Consider the following 12211-nt stretch of genomic DNA (forward strand, 5'->3'; position numbering starts at 1 on the left):
TGTCTATACCCATCCATTTGTGCTCAAATACTCGTTTGTTACTCTGGTCGTGCTGTGCTCACTACATCCACATTCAGCGCCACTTCTCCAAACACCAAAATAGCAAGTAAAATGCCATTTTTAATAGACTATAAAGCAACATATTTTAAGGCTTATTACCTTAAGGATAGTAAATTTGGAATTAAATGCAGAATTTCCTTTTTGTATAAGATGGAAAAAATTATAGACTATATTGAAGTATTTTCCATTGTGTTATTACTTAGGTTTTTGTAGACTGATTTCAGAAATGATTTTTTTAAATTTTGAACTGAGAGCAATTTGATTTTGTAAATTGTGATTTCATAAACATGTCAATAATATGAAATATCTAATTGCTAATGTTTGCAAATAGTTCAGTTTGTCCATATTTGAGTGATGTCATGGTAAAAATTATTGCAGTAATCACTGAGGTTTGCCCTCTCTTCCTCCCTTCACTGGGAAAGTCTCTACATTTCTTAGGTTAAAAATATAAACAAAACAGAAAAAATTGCACTATACTGTGCCTGTGAATAAAAATACACCTCGGCACATGCAAAATATGGACTCAAAATAATTTGTTTGCTGATTTTGAAACCATTTTTAATTTAAAAAAAATTTTATTGATGCCTTGGTTTACCAGAATATTACATAATAGCATGCTAAATTTAAGCCAGAGATATGGAGACAAAGCCAACAACCATTACCTCTGTCCATCCAACTTAATGGTGCCTTAAGTAAGTTCCATATCATGTTCTATAACTACGGAAGGGCATCATATTGATTAGATTTCAAGGCAGTTAATAGATAATGATATCAATGTAAAAAATGAAAAGGTCAAGAAAGAACGGAATCAAAGCTGAAATATTGAAATAAAATGAACACAGTAGTTAAAATGTCAAAAATAATAGCTGAAAGTTAGTTGCGACTCAGATACTATAAATTCACGGGGCTTAGCAGAAGGCCTGGAGTATAATAGTGACTCCATAAAAAAAAATCCTGTTGAATTAATGAATGTGGTGTTTCATTTGTTCTTTAATTCAGTTGTTTATCCATCAAACATTGATGGAACGCCGATTAATGATGTGTATCGGCCCTAGTCTTAGTCCTGAATGAATAAGGATAAATACAACATGAAAACTACAGCATAACATGGTATAAGAAATCCATGCTGTGTTCCTTATATCATTCTTTCAGATCCCTCTATCCTACTGTTTCATCTGGTTTCTAACAATATGAGAATATAGAATCTCGTAATTAGAAAAAATTGTTTGGTCATCATCTAGAACACTGAATCCAAGCAGAACTGTATTTTTTTCTTAAGAAAATCTATTCATTACACTTTTACATAATCTTTATAAAAGTATTACATGTCAGATATTCCTAAAATATTAAGATATTTTCTTGGTTTATTTTTAGGTAAAATTAAAATATTTTATTCTAGAATTTGGCTAATTTTATAACTCAAAAGTGGTATCTGTTTTGTGAAATAAATTGATTTCATTAAAAAAAAGTCTTTGCTTTTAGGCTCACTTTTTTCTCTCTCTCTCTTTTGTTCTTTCTTCTTTCTTCAAATAGTTTTACCTAGCCACACCTGTGGAAATCCTGGGGAGATATTAAAAGGAGTTCTCCACGGAACAAGGTTCAACATAGGAGACAAAATCCGATACAGCTGTCTCTCTGGTTATATCTTGGAAGGACATGCAATTCTGACCTGCATTGTTAGCCCTGGGAATGGCGCATCATGGGATTTTCCAGCTCCATTTTGCAGAGGTATTGTATGCTCATGCACTTGGGAAGTGACACCTGTATAACTAAATGGGTTCAGAGATGATTCTATAAAAGTTACAATTTAAATGAAAAGAGAACGTCTCATGCTGGGTTATACCATGTCAGTTCATTCTATTTCCCACAAAAAGTAATACTCTATGTTACATAAGAAACTATGATTGTACTCTATAAAATCAATAACGAGTTTATATAGGTCCCTCAAATATTCAAATTTTTCTTCATTGCATGTCTTAAACTTTATGGGCTCTTGCATATTTTTATCACCACTTATCATAGTATTCTAATATTTGATGTGCACACGTAAATGTCCTTTTTGATTTGACTTCCCATTCTCAGTTCCTTTTTAATCCTTTTCTCATTAAAAAATACAAACACCCTTAGACAATTTAATGTAGATATTTTAAGGACTCTTTCAACTCTCATATGCCTTTGAACATAAATGAATGCATTATTCCAAGAACTCATAACCATAATTTGGTGGATAACCTCCTGAAGTCCTGAAATATTTAGCCTTTCTGATAATATTATTTTACTGACCTAATTACTTTTTTTTTTTTAATTACTTTAGGAAAGAGCATACTTTGACTCTTAGATTTTGACTTTCCTAAGAAAAACTCACCTTAGGAGTTCAAAAATAAAAACACAGCCAGCCTTCATTGAGGTCTTAATGTAATGCCAGTAAGTGTGTTAAGCACTTTACTTGGCTCACGTCGTGAAATTCTCACCTTAATCCATTGAAATATTCAGTATGGATACTCTCTCAACAGATGAAGACAAAAAAGCTTAATTTTCAAAGGGTAACATCTGTAATGTATAATGAGTTAGACTCAAACTCACATATGATGTTTAATCCATGCATTTAACATGCCAGTTTACAGCCTCAACTGTAAATCATCGTATGACATAGTTTTACTTTCAGCAATATGTTTATTTTAACCTATGGCACTTGATGAATACTTGCCTATATTTTAGTTTTTTTCCGTTAAGTGTAGTCTCATCAGAACTTCCTCATGAAGATAATTTCAGGATGGGATATTACTATTGTTACTAACTAGCACTTAAAAACAAAACCAATACATAAATAAAAGCATTGCCATTGAGTGGATTCCAACTCATGATGGCTTATGATGTGGTACCAGCCACTACTTTGTCATATTTAATCCTCCCAAATAGGGTTTCATTGAAGATTGATTTCATAGATGAGGAATCTAAAGTTTAGAAGGAAAATTGATTTGTGCAAGATATTTCAGCTAGTAAATATTGGATCTGGGATTTACTATATCCAAATTATTTCTCTGTTTTGGAGAAATTACTATTATGAATATTTTCTGCACCACATGTCTGTTATTCCTCCTGAAATGCTCTTTTCCTCTGCGTGTTCCTGAAGGTTATTGTATTCTGCTTTTTATCTTACTTATTACTATTGATTCCTTTTACTCCTTCCATTGACAAAAGGCTGGTATCATCAAAATCTAGTTCCAAGTCCCTTTGTCTTTCCTTTCTACAGATTTCTCTCAACTAATTGATCCCATTTAAGGATGTCACTATTTGAATATACTAAAAATATTCTTTATTCTAATTATTTCTACCTTTACCTCTATTATTTTCCCATTCACTCTACATCAAAAATTTCAGTTCCTTTGGGTTTGTTCTCTCCATTATTATCCGTATCCTTCGGATTCAAGACATGCCACCTTTTTCCCTTCAAAATGTGTTTATCTTCTTCCAATTCCCACTCCCACTATACTATGCTTTTTTTTTTTTTTACTTCTCATCCATATCTGCGTCTCCATATCTAGAAATCTGACCTCCAACCTATGTTCTACTTTTAAGCAGTTTTCCCCAAAACAGACATCTTCATACCCATTCTTCTCTCATCCAAGCCATTTCAGTGATTCAACAAGAATTGACTACAAACTCTTCAACATGGCTTTCAAGATGCTCCATAACCTAGACTTACCTACAAAGTACAATTTCAACCATCAATGCACCCAAATAGAAATTTTAAGCTTTTACCAACTACTTTTTTCTCTTCCATGCAGTGTTTTTCAGGGAATGACCAGTATTGGTTTACCTGAGAGCCTGTTATGTACTTTTCCAAGCTCTGCAATCTTTAACACCGTGGTGTGAGCTTGAAGTTAGTTATGGTAGAAGTTAGGTCTTAAAAATATTTTCTGCACAACTTTGTAAGTTCCTATAAAAAAAAAAAATTCAGCCATTAACACTTTATAAGTAACTGTATCCTCAGGTCCTCTTTATCTTAAAATATAGCCTAACCTACAGCTATTCTCTCTTACAGTTGTACCAAATCAAAAAGTTGATAGAGGCATAGAAATCTGCTGAGCATCAATTAAGGAGTTACTATAAGCTTGAAAAGGATACTTCTATATATAACAATAAGGAACCCTGGTGGCACAGTGGTTAAAGTGCTCAACCGCTAACCAAAATGTCGGCAGTTAAAACCCACCAGCCACTCTGTGGGAGAAAGATGTGGCAGTTTGCTTTTGTAAAGATTTATAGACTTGGAAACCCTATGAGGCAATTCTACTCTGTCCTATAGCACTGCTATGAGTTGAAATGGGCTCAATGGCAGTGTGTATATGTAACAATAAGCATTAACAACTATGGTAACTCTTATTTGCTCACACTTCCTTTGAGAGTTTTCTTCTTAACTGAAGTTCTTTTACTAATTCTACAATTATATGCCTTATAAAGTCAAAGTTGGTACAATAGTCAACTAATAATCTTTCCTATTCTATCACTAATTTATAAAATTCCAGCCATATCAAGATATGGTTATCACGGTAAAGAGTTTTTCTTCTATATTACAGATTATTAAATTTTGCTTTTTCCAATACTTTGGCTAGTAGGGTTTCAAGGAAGTTAAATTAGATATAATGATGTTATGAAACAAGTTTGAAATACACAACACAGTTTGCCATTGATCTAAATAACTGGATCATGAAGTAAAAAATCAATGCTGTAATTCTTATAATGTGTAGATGTGACATCTAGAAAAGATATAAATGTATTTTAGCAACATGGGGTTAGATAATTGACAAAAATGAAATAAGCATATTTTCTGCTTCCTAAAACTTCTAGTTATTTGGTTCCAGGAATTGCTTGAGCATTCTTCCTGGTAATGTTACTCACAGTAATACCACAGTATTCTTTTATAGTGATGTTTTGCCAGGGTTCAAAAATTTACAGCTCACTCCAAGTGGTGGTATTTAACCCCAATAATGACACATAAATATCTAGAGTTATATGACACTCTTTTTAAAAAAATGGTATAACCACATATTTACTATACCTGATATACATAAAATGGAAGATAAGTGAGCTTTTTGACTTAAAACTGTTTCCTTCAAACAAGATATCAGTGTAAACTGGTTTCTCTTTTCAGACTTTCCTTTTCTGGAGATATAATATTTCAGCTTTTTCTCATTTATCCATGAGGTTTCCAGATTAATTTTTACCCCTTACTTTCACTTCACTTATTGCACGTCATTCCTGTTGCCTCTTCTACTCTTGGAAAACATTTCAGTGTTTCTCTATGTGCAGATATGATGTGTATCCAGGAGAGAATATAAAAAGGGACAGAAGGAACTAAATAGATTCAATGAAATCTACTTCCACCTCAGGATTTAACGTCTTCTTAATTTGCTGTATGTTTCCCCTACTTTATTGTTAAACCACAAACACTATAATATTAGTGATCAGGATTTATCGTAAATTACTTTGAGCTCTAGAATATTGGAGGACAATAGAATAACAAATCCAAAAAACAAAACAAAACAAAAAATTCTCTTTGAGTGGAAAATCCAAAAGGCAAGCCATGCTCTCCAGTTGTATGATAAGATTAAGCAAGAAGATAGAAAGGAAGTAGGTGAGGATCTGTATCCAGAAAATTCTCATGAGAAATCTAATATCTGACCAAAAGAAAACACAAGTGAGAAGTCATCATTTGCTCATGTTAGCCTACAATAAAGTTGGGCAATTTTTTTTTTTTTTTTGGATAATGTCCCTTTGTTCCTTTCAGTGACTGTATCCACTTCAGCCTTCCCAATTTTGGATCTCATTTTTCTAAGTGTTACCCCACATATATAATCACAGGTAGAAAATATATAGACATTTGGGGAGGCGGAGCCAAGATGGTGGACTAGGCAGACGCTACCTCGGATCCCTCTTACAACAAAGACACGGAAAAACAAGCGAATCGATCACATACATAACAATCTACGAACCCTGAACAACAAACACAGATTTAGAGACGGAGAACGAACTAATACGGGGAAGCAGCGATTGTTTCCAGAGCCTGGAGCCAGCGTACCAGTCAGGTACGGCACAAGCACAGAGACCTGCTCCACCCCCCTGAACTAACCCCGGGAGGGGGACCAGCCGGTTCCGCGGGCGGCGTGGGACGCAGCCGGTAGGAGAAATCCCCGGGAGGCAGTGACTGGTCTTGGAGCAGGAAGAGCAGCGTCCCAGCTGGGGAACCGTCTCGCCGGGATTTGGACTGGACACAGGTACGGCATAAACACGGAGAGCTGCTCCACCCCCCTGAACTAACCCCGGGAAGGGGCCCAGCCAGGTTGCGCAGGCGGCGTGAGACGCAGCCGGTAAGAGAAGTCCCCGGGAGGCAGCGACTGGTATTGGAGCGGGGAGAACAGCGTCCCAGCCAGGACACTCGGTCATGGCACAAGCACAGGGAGCTGCTCCACCCATCTGAACTAACCCCGGGAGGCGGCCCAACTAGTTCTCGGGGGCGGCACGGCCACGCGGCTGGAGGGACGAGAAGTCCCCGGGAGGCAGCGACTGATTTTGGAGTCGAGAGTGCACCGTCCCAGTAGGGGAGCCTTGACGCTGGGCGTAGGGCTGGAAGCGGAGGATCTGACCGTGACTCCAGCGGGCCAGACCCCCCGGGGGCAATCTCCACACAGCCAGCACACATAGGCGACGCGCCCGCCGGAATCTCAGATGTAATAGTCATTCCAAGGAAGACAAGCAACTCTGGCTATATTCTGAGGTGCTACTCTCCTATCTCTCTGTTCCCTCCCCCACCCTCCCCAGGCGGCTTCATTAACATCCGAATAGCCTGAGCCAGAGGGAGAACTCTGATAGGGATCTGACTGCATTTTTTTTTTAGCGGATTTTCTGGAAAAACTAGTTTCCCAGTGATGGCTCGGAGACAACAATCCATATCAAACCACTTAAAGAAGCAGACCATGACAGCTTCTCCAACCCCCCAAACAAAAGAATCAAAATCTTTCCCAAATGAAGATACAATCTTGGAATTATCAGATACAGAATATAAAAAACTAATTTACAGAATGCTTAATGATATCACAAATGAAATTAGGATAACTGCAGAAAAAGCCAAGGAACACACTGATAAAACTGTTGAAGAACTCAAAAAGATTATTCAAGAACATAGTGGAAAAATTAATAAGTTGCAAGAATCCATAGAAAGACAACATGTAGAAATCCAAAAGATTAACAATAAAATAACAGAATTAGACAACGCACTAGGAAGTCAGAGGAGCAGACTCGAGCAATTAGAATGCAGACTGGGACATCTGGAAGACCAGGGAATCAACACCAACATAGCTGAAAAAAAATCAGATAAAAGAATTAAAAAAAATGAAGGAACCCTAAGAATTATGTGGGACGCTATCAAGAAGAGTCCCTGCGGGTGATTGGAGTCCCAGAACAGGGAGGGGAGACAGAAAACACAGAGAAAATAGTTGAAGAACTCCTGACAGAAAACTTCCCTGACATCATGAAAAACGAAAGGATATCTATCCAAGATGCTCATCAAACCCCATTTAAGATTGATCCAAAAAGAAAAACACCAAGACATATTGTCATCAAACTCACCAAAACCAAAGATAAACAGAAAATTTTAAAAGCAGCCGGGGAGAAAAGAAAGGTTTCCTTCAAGGGAGAATCAATAAGAATAAGTTCAGACTACTCAGCAGAAACCATGCAGGCAAGAAGGGAATGGGACGACATATACAGAACACTGAAGGAGAAAAACTGCCAGCCAGGGATCATATATCCAGCAAAACTCTCTCTGAAATATGAAGGTGAAATTAAGATATTTACAGACAAACAAAAGTTTAGAGAATTTACAAAAACCAAACCAAAGCTACAAGAAATACTAAAGGATATTGTTTGGTCAGAGAACCAATAATATCAGGTATCAGCACAACACAAGGTCACAAAACAGAACGTCCTGATATCAACTCAAATAGGGAAATCACAAAAACAAACAAATTAAGATTAATTAAAAAAAAATACACATAACAGGGAATCATGGAAGTCAATAGGTAAAAGATCACAATAATCAAAAAGAGGGACTAAATACAGGAGGCATTGAAATGCCATATGGAGAGTGATACAAGGCGATATAGAACAATACAAGTTAGGTTTTTACTTAGAAAAATAGGGGTAAATAATAAGGTAACCACAAAAAGCTATAACAACTCTGTAACTCAAGATAAAAGCCAAGAAAAAAGTAACGACTCAACTAACATAAAGTCAAACACTATGAAAACGAGGATCTCACAATTTACTAAGAAAAACGTCTCAGCACAAAAAAGTATGTGGAAAAGTGAAATTGTCAACAACACACATAAAAAGGCATCAAAATGACAGCACTAAAAACTTATTTATCTATAATTACGCTGAATGTAAATGGACTAAATGCACCAATAAAGAGACAGAGAGTCACAGACTGGATAAAGAAACATGATCCATCTATATGCTGCCTACAAGAGACACACCTTAGACTTAGAGACACAAACAAACTAAAACTCAAAGGATGGAAAAAAGTATATCAAGAAAACAATAAGCAAAAAAGAAGAGGAGTAGCAATATTAATTTCTGACAAAATAGACTTTAGACTTAAATCCACCACAAAGGATAAAGAAGGACACTATATAATGATAAAAGGGACAATTGATCAGGAAGACATAACCATATTAAATATATATGCACCCAATGACAGGCCTGCAAGATACATAAATCAAATTTTAACAGAATTGAAAAGTGAGATAGATACCTCCACAATTATAGTAGGAGACTTCAACACACCACTTTCGGAGAAGGACAGGACATCCAGTAAGAAGCTCAATAGAGACACGGAAGATCTAATTACAACAATCAACCAACTTGACCTCGTTGACTTATACAGAACTCTCCACCCAACTGCTGCAAAATATACTTTTTTTTCTAGCGCACATGGAACATTCTCTAGAATAGACCACATATTAGGTCATAAAACAAACCTTTGCAGAGTCCAAAACATCGAAATATTACAAAGCATCTTCTCAGACCACAAGGCAATAAAACTAGAGATCAATAACAGAAAAACTAGGGAAAAGAAATCAAATACTTGGAAAATGAACAATACCCTCCTGAAAAAAGACTGGGTTATAGAAGACATCAAGGAGGGAATAAGGAAATTCATAGAAAGCAATGAGAATGAAAATACTTCCTATCAAAACCTCTGGGACACAGCAAAAGCAGTGCTCAGAGGCCAATTTATATCCATAAATGCACACATACAAAAAGAAGAAAGAGCCAAAATCAGAGAACTGTCCCTACAACTTGAACAAATAGAAAGTGAGCAACAAAAGAATCCATCAGGCACCAGAAGAAAACAAATAATAAAAATTAGAGCTGAACTAAATGAATTAGAGAACAGAAAAACAATTGAAAGAATTAACAAAGCCAAAAGCTGGTTCTTTGAAAAAATTAACAAAATTGATAAACCATTGGCTAGACTGACTAAAGAAATACAGGAAAGGAAACAAATAACCCGAATAAGAAACGAGAAGGACCACATCACAACAGAACCAAATGAAATTAAAAGAATCATTTCAGATTATTACGAAAAATTGTACTCTAACAAATTTGAAAACCTAGAAGAAATGGATGAATTCCTGGAAAAACACTACCTACCTAAACTAACACATTCAGAAGTAGAACAACCAAATAGACCCATAACAAAAAAAGAGATTGAAACGGTAATCAAAAAACTCCCAACAAAAAAAAGCCCTGGCCCGGACGGCTTCACTGCAGAGTTCTACCAAACTTTCAGAGAAGAGTTAACACCACTACCACTAAAGGTATTCCAAAGCATAGAAAATGACGGAATACTACCCAACTCATTCTATGAAGCCACCATCTCCCTGATACCAAAACCAGGTAAAGACATTACAAAAAAAGAAAATTATAGACCTATATCCCTCATGAACATTGATGCAAAAATCCTGAACAAAATTCTAGCCAATAGAATCCAACAACACAACAAAAAAATAATTCACCCTGATCAAGTGGGATTTATACCAGGTATGCAAGGCTGGTTTAATATCAGAAAAACCATTAATGTAATCCATCACATAAATAAAAGACAAAAACCACATGATCTTATCAATTGATGCAGAAAAGGCATTTGACAAAGTCCAACACCCATTCATGATAAAAACTCTTACCAAAATAGGAATTGAAGGAAAATTCCTCAACATAATAAAGGGCATCTATGCAAAGCCAACAGCCAATATCACTCTAAATGGAGAGAACCTGAAAGCATTTCCCTTGAGAACGGGAACCAGACAAGGATACCCTTTATCCCCACTCTTATTCAACATCGTATTGGAAGTCTTAGCCAGGGCAATTAGTCTAGACAAAGAAATAAAAGGTATCCGGATTGGCAACGAAGAAGTAAAGTTATCACTATTTGCAGATGACATGATTATATACACAGAAAACCCTAAGGAATCCTCCAGAAAACTACTGAAACTAATAGAAGAGTTTGGCAGAGTCTCAGGTTATAAAATAAACATACAAAAATCACTTGGATTCCTCTACATCAACAAAAAGAACACCGAAGAGGAAATAACCAAAGCAATACCATTCACAGTAGCCCCCAAGAAGATAAGATACTTAGGAATAAATCTTACCAAGGATGTAAAAGACCTATACAAAGAAAACTACAAAGCTCTACTACAAGAAATTCAAAAGGACATACTTAAGTGGAAAAACATACCCTGCTCATGGATAGGAAGACTTAACATAGTAAAAATGTCTATTCTACCAAAAGCCATCTATACATTTAACGCACTTCCGATGCAAATTCCAATGTCATATTTTAAGGGGATAGAGAAACAAATCACCAATTTCATATGGAAGGGAAAGAAGCCCCGGATAAGCAAAGCACTACTGAAAAAGAAGAAGAAAGTGGGAGGCCTCACTGTACCTGACTTCAGAACCTATTCTACAGCCACAGTAGTCAAAACAGCCTGGTATTGGTACAACAACAGACACATAGACCAATGGAACAGAATTGAGAACCCAGACATAGATCCATCCACGTATGAGCAGCTGATATTTGACAAAGGACCAGTTTCGATTAACTGGGGAAAAGATAGCCTTTTTAACAAATGGTGCTGGCATAACTGGATATCCATTTGCAAAAAAATGAAACAGGACGCACACCTCACACCATGCACAAAAACTAACTCCAAGTGGATCAAAGACCTAAACATAAAGACTAAAACGATAAAGATCATGGAAGAAAAAATTGGGACAACCATAGGAGCCCTAATACAAGGTATAAACAGAGTACAAAACATTACCAAAAATGATGAAGAGAAACCAGATAACTGGGAGCTCCTAAAAATCAAACACCTATGCTCATCTAAAGACTTCTCCAAAAGAGTAAAAAGACCACCTACAGACTGGGAAAGAATTTTCAGCTATGACATCTCCGACCAGCGCCTGATCTCTAAAATCTACATGATTCTGTCAAAACTCAACCACAAAAAGACAAACAACCCAATCAAGAAATGGGCAAAGGATATGAACACACATTTCACTAAAGAAGATATTCAGGCAGCCAACAGATACATTAGAAAATGCTCTTGATCATTAGCCATTAGAGAAATGCAAATTAAAACTACGATGAGATTCCATCTCACACCAGCAAGGATGGCATTAATCCAAAAAACACAAAATAATAAATGTTGGAGAGGCTGCGGAGAGATTGGAACTCTCATACACTGCTGGTGGGAATGTAAAATGGTACAACCACTTTGGAAATCTATCTGGCGTTATCTTAAACAGTTAGAAATAGAACTACCATACAACCCAGAAATCCCCCTCCTGGGAATATACCCTAGAGATACAAGAGCCTTCATACAAACAGATATATGCACACCCATGTTTATTGCAGCTCTGTTTACAATAGCAAAAAGTTGGAAGCAACCAAGGTGTCCGTCAACTGATGAATGGGTAAATAAATGTGGTATATTCACACAATGGAATACTACGCATCGATAAAGAACAGTGACGAATCTCTGAAACATTTCATAACATGGAGGAACCTGGAAGGCATTAC

General features: G+C 36.3%; 1 protein-coding gene across 1 annotated transcript in view; it reads left to right on the forward strand.

Annotated features, from left to right (window-relative positions):
* Positions 1-12211, forward strand: part of CSMD1 (CUB and Sushi multiple domains 1) — a 1768974-nt gene that overhangs the window by 661150 nt on the left and 1095613 nt on the right. The window contains exon 4 of the mRNA XM_064294928.1: positions 1594-1788. Within this exon, the coding sequence (XP_064150998.1) occupies positions 1594-1788 (195 nt within the window). The remainder of the gene's footprint in view (positions 1-1593; positions 1789-12211) is intronic.

This window comes from Loxodonta africana, chromosome 12 (assembly GCF_030014295.1).
Source record: "Loxodonta africana isolate mLoxAfr1 chromosome 12, mLoxAfr1.hap2, whole genome shotgun sequence".
Taxonomy (NCBI): domain Eukaryota; kingdom Metazoa; phylum Chordata; class Mammalia; order Proboscidea; family Elephantidae; genus Loxodonta; species Loxodonta africana.